The 14,875-nt window shown below is 54.3% G+C and overlaps 3 protein-coding genes and 1 non-coding gene across 4 annotated transcripts; 2 read left to right on the top strand and 2 right to left on the bottom strand.

Annotated features, from left to right (window-relative positions):
- Positions 1 to 100: 100 nt before the first annotated feature.
- On the bottom strand, positions 101 to 678 carry CLUP02_10534 (uncharacterized protein; the record flags this gene model as incomplete). The annotated part of the gene is made up of 3 exons (XM_049289510.1): positions 101 to 133; positions 296 to 494; positions 641 to 678. The coding sequence occupies 3 exons, from the start codon at positions 676 to 678 to the stop codon at positions 101 to 103; spliced, it is 270 nt and encodes an 89-aa protein (XP_049146655.1).
- A 606-nt stretch (positions 679 to 1,284) lies between these two features.
- Positions 1,285 to 4,439, bottom strand: CLUP02_10533 (uncharacterized protein; the record flags this gene model as incomplete). The annotated part of the gene is made up of 18 exons (XM_049289509.1): positions 1,285 to 1,460; positions 1,540 to 1,685; positions 1,746 to 1,924; positions 1,965 to 2,144; positions 2,206 to 2,262; positions 2,290 to 2,313; positions 2,367 to 2,517; positions 2,677 to 2,804; positions 2,874 to 2,928; positions 2,997 to 3,200; positions 3,269 to 3,316; positions 3,367 to 3,471; positions 3,576 to 3,646; positions 3,718 to 3,778; positions 3,885 to 3,931; positions 3,993 to 4,122; positions 4,169 to 4,277; positions 4,340 to 4,439. The coding sequence occupies 18 exons, from the start codon at positions 4,437 to 4,439 to the stop codon at positions 1,285 to 1,287; spliced, it is 1,971 nt and encodes a 656-aa protein (XP_049146654.1).
- A 468-nt stretch (positions 4,440 to 4,907) lies between these two features.
- CLUP02_10532 (aconitate hydratase) lies at positions 4,908 to 13,877 on the top strand (the record flags this gene model as incomplete). The annotated part of the gene is made up of 16 exons (XM_049289508.1): positions 4,908 to 4,939; positions 5,041 to 5,234; positions 5,296 to 5,724; positions 5,780 to 6,105; positions 6,193 to 8,630; positions 8,865 to 8,923; positions 8,998 to 9,074; positions 9,127 to 9,206; positions 9,283 to 9,339; positions 9,408 to 9,466; positions 9,533 to 9,652; positions 9,762 to 10,337; positions 10,394 to 10,853; positions 10,996 to 11,108; positions 11,182 to 11,408; positions 11,469 to 13,877. The coding sequence occupies 16 exons, from the start codon at positions 4,908 to 4,910 to the stop codon at positions 13,875 to 13,877; spliced, it is 7,656 nt and encodes a 2,551-aa protein (XP_049146653.1).
- Positions 13,878 to 14,715: 838 nt separating this feature from the next.
- CLUP02_tRNA187 lies at positions 14,716 to 14,800 on the top strand. The gene has a single exon. It is a non-coding gene; the product is annotated as a tRNA-Ala (tRNA).
- The last annotated feature ends 75 nt before the right edge of the window (positions 14,801 to 14,875 follow it).

The following is a 14,875-nucleotide window of genomic DNA, read 5'->3' as shown; positions in this document are numbered from 1 at the left end:
GGGGCAGGTAGTTTAAAGCTACTGTATGAAGTCTTCGTGATTGAACATTGGTCCCGCCTGCCGGGGTGTACACTGTCCGTGACCTCGACTGATTGCGGCTCTAGTCCGACCTTGAGTCTCCGTCACCGCGAGACTGTAGAATCGACCTAGAGCCCAACGATGAACGAACGAATCGACCGCATGTTGATATTCGCGGTGGGAAAGGTGATGTTGGACATTCTAGATGTTAAAGAGTGCAAGGATCGTCCATTGCTTGACTAACCGTTAGAGACATCTTACCCAATATCTCACTTACTGAGAAGAACTGATTGCCATCTTCGCTCTTATCGTTGGGCCGGTTTCGGATAACTTGGAGAACAGGGGGGGGGGCAACGTCTGACAACGTTGCTGCCCGGAAACATCCTTCCTTGCATTCCTGAGTGTTGAGGGTCGGAAGAGGCAGCCACATCATCATGGTGACCAAGACCATGCGCTTGATGGCAGCTTGCTTGGATCTGTCAGATGTCCAGAACAATGATAGTAAGGAAATTCTGTATTGTCATATCAAAAGTAAGTAGGCATGGCTGAGCAACTTCTGTGGTTCCTCGCAGACTCTCTTGCTGTTTCTCAGTTGGTCACGAACTGGGAAAATGCCCAATACTTTAACATGGTCACAACGGGCTTAACAATCATCACCATCAATAGCTTCGCATTAACGGGTGAGCTTTGACCCTCTGCTCGATGACTGCAGATACGGTGGTGCCGGCCATCTATCGATTGCTCACGTCCACGATCGATCAACCTATCTGTCCTACCGCATCAATAGTTTCCCTCTTAACGCGTACAGACACGACATGGGATTAAAACAGCGAAGAAAAACCAGGAGACATGTCGGCCTCGGCATCTGGCGACGTGTAAGTCGTGCGGACGTTTCCGGACAATAGGGCACGTAGGCAAGGTAGGATGTGCATGCAAAATACGAGACGTGTGTACACGTAAACCCCCTATCAGAGGCGTCTTATATGAGCCTACAAGGCCGGTACGACTTCATAGAGGGGAAATGATTTGTCGTCCCGTCGTCTCTTTGCGAGACCTGTGCGGCGGAGAAACCCAACCAGGCGAGGGATGAATAATAAGCCAACGTCTATCCGTAAAACTCAATGCATTTTTATTATTATCATTTTTTGCCTCCCTTTCCCTAAAGATTATGAGTCGAAAGATGGGTACCTATTAGGCAACGAAGGATCGTGGTCAGCGAGCGGGTATTAGAGCAGGCACGACAGCAAGACACGCGTTCGCGCTGCCTCAGTCTTCATCTTTATTTCTTGTCTGGACGAATTGCTGCGGCCCCCTCGCCAAGCCCTGCAATCCTGAAACAAAGCGATTGGAGAACCGGATGATGTCTCTTTGGGGTTGGTCAAAGGTGGTGAGATTGCAAAGGCGGAGGGGGAGAGGGGGGAAACATGACGTATTGTCGAGTTCTGGGCCCTTCCTTTGTTTGCTTCGCCTCTGAACCGTCTTTTTTGGCAGGCGTGAGGCCTACCGAGCTTTCGAGCTTACCTCGACCTTTCTTCAGGGGTAGACGGGGAACATGTTCCGCACTAGGTAGACTTTCAAGGTCCTCGATGAAAGGCGGCGCCAAGAGCGAATTCATGGGACGAGTATGGAAGTTAAAGACTGTTCCTAACTTCCTCGTGCGGGTATTGCTTTTTCACCTTTCTCATTGCATTTTTTCGCCTGACGTAGCTTTGGTGCCTTGGACAGACATTAGATGATTCAAGAAGCGAGGGGGGATGATGAGATGGAAAAAAGTCACCGTCTTCCTACAGTGTACAGTGTGTGAGGCGGTTGAGCCTCGAGGTGGAGAGATCGGGTGGTCGGCTTCGATCCGGGCGCGATGGAGCTTCGGGTCCGGAGAGCGACTTGTCTTGTCCGGATCGCCCTTCTTGGGACAGACCCCTGAGCCGGCCACTTTACTTTCCCACGTCCTGCTTTACACTATGGAGGTCGAGCTTGCCGGATGAATTCAATGTCAGGCAATGCGAGTGACAACAAAACATCCTTTTCTTGGCAGCCTCCGCAGCGGTGGTTTGGTAACTTTGATGAGAACTTTGGGAAAAGGCGGGGGTTGAGTTCGCATGACTAGCAGCCTGGATGGCTGGACACTAGAATGGTGACATGCAGCGTAGCGTTGCGATGACTGTATCGTCTTTGCCTGTTGAGGACGGCGTAGGCAGGCGAGCAGCGCTCTCGGACCTGGAAGGATGGCTTCTCGACTGTTCGCTATTCCCGCCGTCTGTCGATCTGGACCAAAAGACCGACCAGCCAGCTGGCCTAAATGAGGCCGTGAGATATTTGGTTGCTTATGACCTGCTTGCTTTGCTCACCGAGAGCTTCCCCGCCTCCCCCGCCTTTGTCAGAGCGCTGTTGTTGGTCCGCCGGCGCCATTGCTGCAGATTTCCGTCTGGACGATGAGCTGTCATTTCCAACTTCGTCCCCGTGAGCGTCGCCGTGGCCATTCCTTTCGGTGTAAAGTAGCTATGAAGCATCCGTCCTTAATTCATCCCACAGACACTTGTCAGAGAAGGTTTGATGCGAGGTTGGCATACGTCGATCTTGATGGCCCGAGACACACACAAAAGCCTCTTCGATAGGAATTGAAGACGGAGACCTTCTGCAAAGGAGGGAACTAGTCACTAGCTGACTAAGGCCGGCTTAACGTGCCTCAGCATCGGAGGGTGAGTGCCAGTTTGATCTACTTCAGACATTGATAGAGAGCTCGTATTAGAGGAGGCTCTGTCTCGGTCCAAGGCGGATGAAAGGATCTCCACGTGAACGAGTCAAGCGCGGACGGATTTTTTCCTGTTTGACCTCAGCTCTTTGTCTTGTCCGACTTCAGCTCCATTCGGTGACAAGGCCCAGCGAGACTGAGTACTGAAGGATTGCGTGCTGCGTGACTTGCGGCAGCGATTGCTGCTTCCAGTAAGGAATAGAGGCTCAGGTGACAGAGAACAGACTGTCTCCCGTGGTCGTCGGTCGACCCGCCCCTCCTCCCCATTCCGATCTCGAGCGACCACGCTGCCGGGCTCGCTAAGATCGGATGCGGTAGCTGCATGAGGTTGGGTTTTACCACGCGTTGGATAACGCATCGACTGCAGTGACTGTCTGGAGGTTTTCGCTTTCCCTTCTGCGGCGTAACAGTATTTGCGCCAAACGCATAGCTAGGTGCGAGACACTCGCGCCTTCTGGGCAAACATAGCACTGGACACCCCTGGGCCAATCCAGGCACAAAGTCTGGTAGACGGACAGGTCGGAGGTCGTATTCCTTGTCTTATCACTGAATCGCAGTGGAGGATGACCGACTGTCCGACTGACCGACTATGCAACTATGCAGCAAGCTGGTGCTCCGGCATCGCGATTCGTTGCATGAAGACCCAGATCGACCAGTTGTCGGTAGTCGAGAGGGCAGGCCACCATGGTGACATGGCACGTCTGAACGCCAGATGCGAGTTCAAGCAGAAGGAAATGTGAGAAGATTAAGGAGCCCAAGAGAGGTCGATGACCAAGCCAAACCCCTATGACTGCTTATTGTCCACGTTTTGCATAGTTGAAGTGCGTAAACATAGGAACAATTCGCGGCGAGGCTCCAGTTCGCCTCATTTCGAGTCTGGTGTTTGCAGGGCAGTCCCCCGTCATGTGCCAATGGGCAGTGGTTATTGCGTCTTTGCCCGGGCGTACCAGGGTAGCTCGTAGTGGTTGAAGGAGAGAGTCATTGCCGGGGGGCGTGTGGGTGTGAATCCTAGTAGGCGAAGGGTGGGAAATAGCATGAGGCAAAGATTAGAAAGGAATCAAAATGCGGATGATTTGGTAGCGCCGAGACCTCGTCGGTTCCTCGACTACTATACTGAAAAGGCGAAAGGGCGAAGGACGGAGGCGAAGCCGAAGTTGACGACTCGACCGGTTCATCCAGTCAAGGGGGAAAAAAGAAGGAATCGAGGCTGCGAGAAGCGAACGTGGCCGTAGCCATGGTTGTGGACAACGAATTGAATTGGGGCGAGGAAGGTTGGAGCAGATTCCATTGATGGCACTGTAAGCTGCCGGGTCGTTATTTCGCGGTGGTGGCTGTTGACCGCCTCTTTCGAGCTTCTTCCATGGTCATGATTTATCTTTTTTGCCGCCTGCTGCCCACTGTGATGGTGTACTATGTGAACGAATGTGAAGCCAGAGGGGCGAGCTGAGGTGTCGTAGGCTGCCTGGCTTGGCTGACTGACTGGTTTGCCTGGCCTTGGTGTATCTGCCTGCAGTGACATGTGAGCAGTTGTGGTTCCCGAATAGCAATCCATGGAACATGGATGGCGACAAGAGGCCAGGCTTGCTAAGCAGAGCGGTGGGAGGAGGTTTGAACCTTGGGGGGCATCTATCCTAATGCCACTAGGTACGCGGATTTGACACTTTGACATGGTCTTGGTTAGCGGTGTCTCGGCTTTCCCACAGCAAAGGCTATCTCTGCAAGCGTATACCTACTCCCAGACGCCTCAGTCCTGGAGTGCCTTCCCGTGCCCACGAACGGATAGCTTAATCCTTGAGGCAGTCAAGAGGCAAGAGGCAATGTTCGATAAGGTACCTTGTTAGCGAGCGGAATAAGCAGTTTACACCTTTCAAGTTCACACCATTCGCTCTCGCCTAACAGCGCGGAAGCAGCTGCAGAAAGGTACGTTCCTTTTCCGTAGGTACTACCAGCCAGCCAACCAGATTTCTCTAGAGTCACCTTGCCCCTCTCTTTCCCCCCACGGTACGTTGGATAAGTACCTCTGAAGGTGTGAAAAGGCACCAAGCTTACCTGGGGAAGGCCAGCAATGTCATGTCCATGACCCCTCCGCCCTTCAACAGGTCCACCCATTGAAGGATCCCGGTCACCGACATCAGACATGCCATGCTATGCCATGTTCTCCGCGGATGGGTGAGAGTGAGAGAGCGCTGTGAGGTGAGAGTGTGAGAGAGTGAGAGTCTACCTAAGGTAGGTAGGAACCTTGCCTTGTTACTTTGTGATGTACTCCCCAGGGGGCAAGTGGTGAACCGTGAGAATCTCAAGGCAGTTGCGAGAGTGACGACTGACGCTACTACCGCCTTTCCTGCCTTGCGGCTTGCCCGCCTTCCCTTCCCATCCCTCGCCATCCATCCTCACTTTCCCACCACCCGAGTTCCCTTTTCGGGCCACCACGGTTTCGGCCTCTTCATCTTTCGTCTGGCTCTTGGTACATAAGTGGCTCCTGGTCCCCCTGGTACTAGGTATTCTCCCCATCCCGACCCCCAAAGTCACCTGCGGAGAGCAAAGCTGTTTGTCTGCCGCACTTGAACAAGTCCCCTCTCACACACAGCTCCCGAGGGTCAAGACCTTCCACCATAGAGAGAACGAGACGCAGAGACGCACACGCATCATCCGCCTAGCCCGTCTCCACCTCCACCACCTCCACCCGCCCACTCCAGCTTCCAGTGTCCCATCTCTGATCCGGTCGCTCCTTCCTCGTCTGCTCACCTTCTTTCTCCACCCGGCCACCGACCGCCGACCCCCATCATCCTCCAACTCACTTATCTTTCCCACTCCCCGTCCCTTCACCCTCTCAACCATCTTTCGCCATCTACCCGGAAAGCTTGCTTTGTCCGTTTTTCTTTTCCTCTCTCTCACCAACTCCGCCCTTACAATCAACCATTTACAACAATCAACAAATACCGTGTATCCGTCTGGTATTCCTTGAAACCCCGACGTAAGGAGGAAGACGCATCTCTTACCCCGACCGAGCGAGCCTCGTGCACCGTGCTACTTGGCCGCCTATCAGTGAAACATCCGCCAGAGCCGTCATCCCTTCCCCGCCCGGCCGACCGCGAGTTTCCTCTTCATCCATACCCGGAGTCTACTTTCCATCTCTCAAAATGGCGTCCTCATCAGCAACAACGCCAGACACTCAGGTCACCCTGAAGATCAACTTCGACGGCATGACTCGCCGCCATAAGCTCCCACTGCGCGATATGGGACCCAGCACTCTTGAAGATAAGGTACGTCATTGCACTCTTTCCACCCTTGGTCAGATTGCCGCGGCATATGAACGTTGGATCGGGAGTTTCATTGTTGAGTGAGATGGCGACACCGGTTACTTGGCCACGAGGCGTATGAGGCTCGTTCTTGAAAGCACACGCTAATTTAGCTTCTTGTAGGTGAGAGCTCTTTTGGGCGTTACCTCTGATGCCAACGTCACTCTCGAGAGGTATTCCGACTCGGCTGGTTCGTACATCACACTCGATAAGCAGAATGTCTCAGTCTACAAGCAGCTGTACAGAGCTGCCAAGGCCAAGCAAAAACTCAAGCTCCGTGTTACCAAATTGTCCGAGGAGAAGATGTCTCCCAGACCAGTGTCAGTGGAGGATGTGCCCGAGTCCAGCACTCCTCTCGTCGAGAAGGAGGCCGAGGAGCAGAAGCCGGAAGACGCCGCGACGCAACCCCTCGTTGATCTGAGGCAATCTAGCGTCATTGACAACGAGACCAAGAAGGAATTGCCCACGAGCGACACCGGACTTGACTTCGAAGCCTCCATCCTTGCATCTCTGCTGAGAAGACATGCCAAGATTAACGACGAGGAGGTGCCAGCCGCTTCTGCAGATATTCCCGTTTCTGAGGGTATTACGGCCCGAGACCAGTGGTTCGCTAATGCTGCCGCCACCGAGACTCCGTCACGAGCTTCTTGGGGCCGCTGCCCCGCATTGATGCACCCCAACACCAACTTCGCCGTGTGCTGCAACAGCTGCGACCAAACAGTTCCCGAAGCTCACTACCACTGCTCCACATGCGATGATGGTGATTTCGATCTTTGCCAAAACTGCGTTGACCAGGGTATCACATGCTACGGCGCTGACCACTGGCTCATCAAGAGGATTGTCAAGAATGGCCAAATCATCAACAGCACTACGGAGACGATTGCACCAAAGCCCAAGGCCAAGGTCGAGGAGTCGGTTCCAGAGCCTCCCAGGGCACCCGCCAACATCAGTGAGCTCCTTCGTCCAGTCTTCAACACTGCGCTGTACAGCATGCGCACCTGCAACTGCTGTGTGACGGAACTCCCAGAGTCCAGCTTCCTCCACTGCGCAGCTTGCGAGGATTTCGACTTGTGCCACGCATGCTTCGAGAAGGACTCCCATGGTCACAACCCCAAGCACTCCTTCGTCCCCGCCGTCGAGGGTGCTCACGTCCCTAGCCACATTCAGATCAAGCTGGCTCCTGGCCGCAACCAGAGCCACAATGCCATTTGCGATGGCTGCGACAAATACATTGCTGGTGTCCGCCACAAGTGCCTCGATTGCCCCGACTGGGACTACTGCGCTGACTGCATCGTGAACTCCAAGTTTGTTCACCCCAATCACCGCTTCGTTCCCATTTACGAGCCTCTCGAGGAGGTCCGCAGCCGTGCCGTCAGCCGCTCTGTGCACTTTGGTATCTGCTGCGATGGGCCCCTGTGCGCCCGCACTTACAACGCACCCGCCTACATCTCTGGCGTTCGATACAAGTGCACTGTTTGCCACGACACTGATTTCTGTGCCAACTGTGAGGCTAGCCCTGCTAACACACACAACAAGACCCATCCCCTCGTCAAGTTCAAGACTCCAGTCCGTCACGTCACTGTTACCACTACTGGCGAGCGTGGAGATGGACAGCGTATGCAGCAGATGGGCGACCGCAGTCTTCGCCGCACTAGCTCTCGCTCTACTGAGACCACCGCAAACGCTTCCATGAACGTTCCACAGACCGTTGTGGATGTGAAGCCCACAGAGCCGGCTGTCAAGGAAGAGGTTGTCGAGAAAACTCCTGAACCTGAAGCTAAGCCGATTATCAAGGAGGAGGTTGTCGAGGAGACCCCCAAGGTAGAAGTCAAGGAGGAGGTGGCCGAGGAGAAGACCGTGCCAATTGTTGAGAAGCCCCTTTCCGAGCAGGATCTTCAGGCTGTCTTTGTCCGCGATACGGTCGCTGATGGCACTCTTCTGCCGCCCAACCACGTCTTTGAGCAGACATGGGTCCTCCGCAACGACGGCGATATTGCATGGCCTGCTGGATGTTCAGTCAAGTTCGTTGGTGGCGACTACATGGGCCACGTCGACTCGAACCACCCGGCCGGTATCTCTGAGCTCGTTTCTGCCTCAGAGTCAACTGTCTGCTATGCACCGCTCGCCCCTGGTCAGGAGTTCTCTTTCAATGTCCTCCTCCGGACACCTGCGCGCGAGGGCAAGATAATCTCTTACTGGCGCCTGACAACCAAGGATGGTTTGAAGTTTGGTCACAGACTCTGGTGCGATGTCAGCGTTCAGTTGACTCAGCCAGCTCTTGAGGAGCCTAAGCAAGAGCCCAAGGAGATACCCACTGAGATGCAGAGCAGCACCATGATGTTCCCCAAGCTCGAGAAGGAATCCCCTGTCTCTAGCATCCACCAGGAGGTGAAGTCCGAGTCCGCTCGTGCGACCAGTTCAGAGCCTGAGCAGTTTGAGGACTGCGGCGAAGAAGAGGACTGGGATGCTTCTGATGACGGCTTCATGACCGACGAGGAGTACGACATCCTGGATGCCTCTGACGAGGAATTCTCCGAGGAGCAGCAGCGAAGACTCAGAAAGTGAAGTACTTGAGATCTTTCTGGGTTTGCTTAACCACTGGAATAGGAGTGATCGGTGGTGTATTCGGGGGTTTGGGTTTCCTTGCATGTCTCATTTCATCAGGCCTGGGGTTATTTGATTTCATTTGGAACCTGGTTTTAAGAGAGTGAACCGGTAGCTGGAGGTGGCATAAGCAAAGCCGGCAGGCCTTCTCAATAGCGGAAAACGCGAGCTACTGGCAACTCATCTTTCAGGTTAGGTCGAGGCGACGCTCGTTTCATGATTCTTCATGACAGATTACAGATTGGTACTTGTAGGTTTTAGGAAGCAATGAACCGTAGCTTTAACAGCTTTTTCGAATAACAAATCTGCTTTAAGAATCACCAGTGAACCACGTAAATGGCGATGTGCCTCTGATCATGACCAGTTGGTCTTGCCCGCTATTCAGTGCAATGTCTCCGCATGTGCAAGTAACCGCACCCCTGTTACAAGACCCAATGCACACGCCCCTCCTAGCCCACCAGCGCTGTTACCAGCACCAATCATTCTAGGACCCCTGGACAGGGGGCCCGAACTGCGGACAACTTTTGGATAGAGTGTCCTTAAGACTTTCTGCAGTAGGCTCTCCCACTTCACGAGTTGCGCCGAGAGGTCTGACCAACTTGCGCGAAGCCAATTCTCGACAATATCGTTCTTTTTCGACACTGACGACTTTCCTTTACAATTGAGGTTCCAAAAACGAGGCATGCGGTAGCGGAACTAAGTTTTAACGGCGAGCATTTGCATCAAGCCGAAAGGATTCGCATCGAGGAGCCGTTACTGGCTACGCGATCAGCTTCATCAGCGACGAACTCGAGTGCCCGACCACGAACTGCCGAAGACTTGACGACTGTTCTTTGCTGGCAACATCACTGGTTCTGAGCAATTTTTCGATCTACGTCATCTGAGACCGTCATGATGAACGGCTGGGACGAGAAGCAGCACCTGGACGACGACGCCTTCGGGGCGAAGGGGAACATCGTCAGCGCTTTCGATGCCTTTCGTAAGTTGCCAATTTTCCAGATACAAGCCTCCTTTTCAGTGCCGCTGCCTTTCAACGTGGCGGGAATGATTGCCAGAATAGCCATGTGCTAACAGCCCTGTCTCCTTAGCCAAGGCGAAACCACAGTATGTGACTCGCACAGCTGGCGGTGGAAAATGGACTGTCGCGATGACGGTCATATCAGTCTTCCTTTTCTGGTCTGAACTTGGTCGCTGGTGGCGTGGTACCGAGACGCACACTTTTGCCGTCGAGAAGGGTGTACTGCACGAGATGCAGATCAACATGGATATTGTCGTGCGCATGCACTGCGATGACCTTCACATCAACGTTCAAGATGCGGCGGGTGATCGTATTCTCGCAAGCAGCATGCTCAAGCGCGACAAGACCAACTGGTCTCAGTGGGTGGACAGCAAGGGAATCCACCGCTTGGGGAGAGACAGCAAGGGCAAGATTGACACCGGCGCCGGCTGGCAGGAGGAGGAGGGTTTCGGGGAGGAGCACGTCCACGACATCGTGTCGCTCAGCAAGAAGAGGGCCAAATGGGCCAAGACACCCAGGCTCTGGGGCGACGGCGACAGCTGCCGCATCTACGGCAACCTCGATGTAAACAGAGTGCAGGGTGACTTCCACATCACCGCCAGAGGCCACGGCTACATGGAGTTTGGGGAGCATTTGGATCATGCCGGTAAGTTGATCATCTTGGGCTTCAGTCCTGACGCGTTGGCTCACACTTTCACTCAGCTTTCAACTTCTCACACATCATTTCGGAGATGTCCTTCGGTCCATTCTACCCCTCGCTTGTGAATCCCCTGGATCGCACGGTCAACCTCGCCAGGATCAACTTCCACAAGTTCCAGTACTACTTGTCCGTGGTTCCCACCGTCTACTCTGTCGGCCACTCGTCGTCCAACCTGATTTCCACAAACCAGTATGCCGTTACAGAACAGAGCAAGGAGACCGATGACCACAACATTCCCGGTATCTTCTTCAAGTACGACATTGAGCCCATTCTGCTATCCGTGGAAGAGTCCAGAGACGGCTTCCTCCAGTTCTTGATGAAGATTGTCAACGTTATCAGCGGTGTTCTGGTTGCCGGCCACTGGGGTTATACCCTCACCGAGTGGTACAAGGAGGTCATGGGCCGGCGGAGAAGAGAGAGAAACGAGGGTTTCATTGGCACGAAGAGCTCAGAGTACGATCAGTAGAGCAGCACCATGGGGGGTATCGACAGATGGGAACATAGTGACATAGGAGTTCAAGGGTTATGTATAGATAAGCATCTGGGATAGGGGAAATTGTTTCTTTGCATAGTTTTTACCGTCTGAAATTCAGCCAGTAGAAAGGTTGATAGGCCACAAGTTCATATTGAGCTTACCTTTTGTTGGTGATATTTCCACTGAAAGTGAGCACCTCGGCGAGGCGGCTCTGGTCTGGACCGTCTGGGTTGACCGTGCAGGTTGACTGTGCAGGGGCATTACCTCGGCGCAGCTATTCCCGGTGTAGTTTTCGGAGCGAAGCCGGCAGAGCAGGGATTGGGCCTATGACCTCCACTAGGTGCAACTTCCCCCGGACTCGTGCACCGGCTTTTCAATTGAGTCTTTCCAATTGGATCTTACGTGCCGATGTCGCCAACAGTCAACCCAAAAAATTCCACATCACACCCCGCCACCAAGTTCGACTCACAGTAACCTGTGAGAGGTGCTCAGTGACGATGGCACCAATTGAGCTTGCCAGTCGATCAGGAGGCGCCGCGAGGGTGAGGAATAACCATATTTCAATCAGTGAGAAGAGAAAAGAGAAACTGACGAGGTTGTAGCGGCTTCTGACTCGCACGCGACCATGCCTTTCCGCATCCTCGAGCCTGCCGATTAGGAGGACATTCGCGACCGCTCAGGACGTTGAGCAGCAAGATGCTGAGATGCGCAAGCTGCTCCCCAAGTCTATCAAGCCCGACACGTACCGCAGACTTCACGACAACCTCCTCAAGGTCCGCCATGTCCTCGGACAGCAGCGCCTCACCCTCGCCGAGAAGATCCTGTACAGTCATCTGGACAACGTCGAGGACTCGCTCCTTACGAACACGGACAATGGACGCAATATCCGCGGCAGTGCCAACCTCAAGCTGAACCCAGACCGAGTCAACATGCAAGATGCATCGGCACAGATGGCGCTGCTGCAGTTCATGTCCTGCAACCTTGCGAAGCCTGCGATTCCTGCCAGCATCCACTGTGACCACTTGATTGTGGGATCCAAGGGCGCCGAGAGCGATTTGACGGACGGCATCAGCGTGAACAAGGAGGTGTTCGACTTCCTCGAGTCTGCCGGACGCAAGTATGGCATGGACTTCTGGCCCCCTGGTGCAGGCATTATTCACCAGACGGTTTTGGAGGTCTACGCTCTTCCCGGTATCATGATGTTGGGAACCGACAGCCACAGCCCTAACGCTGGTGGCCTTTCTACTATTACTATCGGAGTCGGTGGTGCCGACGCCGTGGAGGCGCTTGTCGGTGCTCCTTGGGAGCTGAAGGCCCCTCGTGTGCTCGGAGTCAAGCTGACCGGCAAGCTCAATGACTGGGTGTCCCCCAAGGACGTTATTCTCAACCTGGCCGGCAAGTTGACTGTGCGTGGCGGAACCGGATTTATCGTTGAGTATTTCGGCGAGGGCGTTGAGACTCTTAGCGCTACCGGAATGGCCACTATTTGCAACATGGGTGCCGAAGTCGGCGCTACAACCTCCATCTTCCCCTACACGGCCGCCTCTGAACGCTACCTCCTTCAAACCCGCAGACAGGCCGAACACAAGGCGCTGGACGCATACAAGAAGTGGTCGGCCTTCAACTTCAGAGCTGACGAGGATGCCCACTATGACCAGGTCATTGAGATCAACCTTTCTGAGCTCGAGCCCCACATCAACGGCCCCTTTACCCCCGACCTGGCTACCCCCTTGTCCGCTTTCAAGGAGACCATTCAGACTGAGCAATGGCCTGAAGTTTTGTCCGCCGGTCTTATTGGCAGCTGCACCAACAGCTCCTACGAGGACATGACCAAGGTCGAGAGCATGGTCAAGCAGGCCGAGAAGGCTGGCTTGAAGCCCAAGGCACCATTCTACATCACCCCTGGAAGCGAGCAGATTCGCGCTACTCTCGAGCGCGATGGTACTCTGAAGACTCTGGAGGGTGCTGGAGGTATCGTTCTCTCCAATGCTTGCGGCCCATGCATCGGCCAGTGGAAGCGTCAGGACGACATCCCCAAGGGCCAGCTGAACGCCATCCTGACCTCGTACAACCGTAACTTCAAGGGCCGCAACGACGGCAACCCCGGCACCATGAACTTCCTCGCCTCCCCTGAGATCGTCACTGCTATGGCCTACGCCGGTGCGACCACCTTCGACCCCATGACGGACAAGTTGCAGACTCCCGACGGAAAGGAGTTCAAGTTCGAGGCTCCCCGCGGCCTGGAGAACCCCAAAACCCCCTTCGAGTCCGGCGTCGCGTCTCTCCAGTCCATCTCGCCCGATGAGCCCAATGCCGACGTCAAGATCGCCATCGCCCCGACCTCGGAGCGTCTCGCCTTCCTCGAGCCCTTTGCGCCCTTCCCCGAGAGCGACCTAAGCGGCCTCAAGGTCCTCGTCAAGGTCACCGGAAAGTGCACTACCGACACCATCTCGGCCGCGGGCCCCTGGCTCAAGTACAAGGGTCACCTGCCCAACATCAGCACAAACACGCTCAACACGGCCGTGAACAAGGAGACGGGCGAGGTCAACGCCGCCTACGACGTCGACGGCTCCAAGCACACCATTCCCGAGCTCGCGCAGCTGTGGAAGGAGCGCGGACAGGAGTGGCTCGTCGTCGCGGAGCACAACTACGGCGAGGGCAGCGCGCGCGAGCACGCCGCCCTGCAGCCGCGGTACCTCGGCGCTCGCGTCGTGCTGACAAAGTCATTTGCGCGCATCCACGAGACCAACCTGAAGAAGCAGGGCGTCGTGCCCCTGACGTTTGAGAACGAGGCCGACTACGACAAGATTGCGGCGTGCGACGAGGTCAGCACCGTCGGTTTGTACGAGATGCTCCAGAACGGCGGGCAGGGCAAGGTGCAGCTGCTCGTCAAGAAGAAGGACGGCTCTGAGGTGTTGATCCCCACCGCCCACGCTGTTACCAAGGACCAGGCTGGATTCATCCTCGCGGGTAGCGCTCTGAGCATGCTTGCCAAGCGTAACCAGGCTTAAGAGTATGTTTTTCTGTTTTCCTTGCGGGGGCTTTCTGTTCTCTGTCTTTTTTCTTGTATGGGTCTTGTGGTTTTTTACAAAAGGCGAAAAGAGGTGAAGACAAAAATTTCCGACGATTGTATATATCCCGCAGCGTCATTCTCCATTTCTGGGATATTTTAGAGCAGCCAAGGCGTGTATCACAAAAGAGAAGATGATTCGAGAATCGGCTTTCTGCTGGGGCCACTTTCATGTGACCGGCCAGCGTACTACGTGGTCTTATGCTTGAGGTACCTACGACGATGCTTGTGATCATTAGTATTATGTGACTACTTCGATCAGAGCCTCTTGCTCGAGCAGTCTCCTCTCTGCTGTTGGCCATCTTTGATTGTGGAGGAGAACCCCCAGACAACCCAGATGATGTGCCCAGATTCGTCACAGTGTAACACTTGCGTCATTTACTGGCTTTCCTCGCTCGCAGGGTATATGATATCAACGTCACCTCTACGGGATGCCAAACTCCCATGATGTGAAATTACCCCGCCCCAAAACCTCCTCAGCTAAGTAACTTCATCCTGGGTCGATGAAGTCTTCGTTATCCAATCACTGGTCACTCACACGGAGAAATAGCCGCTCCCGGGAAAAATTAAAAAAAAAAACCTTGCCCTTTCCGCGCTAAGGGGAAGAATAATCCGCATGTTGCCGGTATGCCTCACGAGGATTTCCCATATATTTAGCAGGCTTGCACAGAGGATCAAGGCCAACACTTCGAGATGCGTTGGACAAACCAGAATACAAGCCTTCATAGATCCAGTTCTGTAGTAGGCGTGCCAGCGCCGAGATGCTTTCGGTTAATACCGGGCGTTTAGCTCAGTGGTAGAGCGCCCGCTTTGCATTCCTTCAGCGTCTGCGGGAGGCCCAGGGTTCAATCCCCTGATCGTCCAATCTTTTTGCCCAGTGGGGCGACTTTATCTATCAAAAGCTTCTTTTTTGACTTCATCCATCTGGATATCGACGCT

The sequence above is a fragment of the Colletotrichum lupini genome, chromosome 5 (genome assembly GCF_023278565.1).
Source record: "Colletotrichum lupini chromosome 5, complete sequence".
Classification (NCBI taxonomy): Eukaryota; Fungi; Ascomycota; class Sordariomycetes; order Glomerellales; family Glomerellaceae; genus Colletotrichum; species Colletotrichum lupini.
The sequence above is the reverse complement of the archived record's forward strand: the minus strand, read 5'-3'. Positions and strand labels throughout refer to the sequence as shown.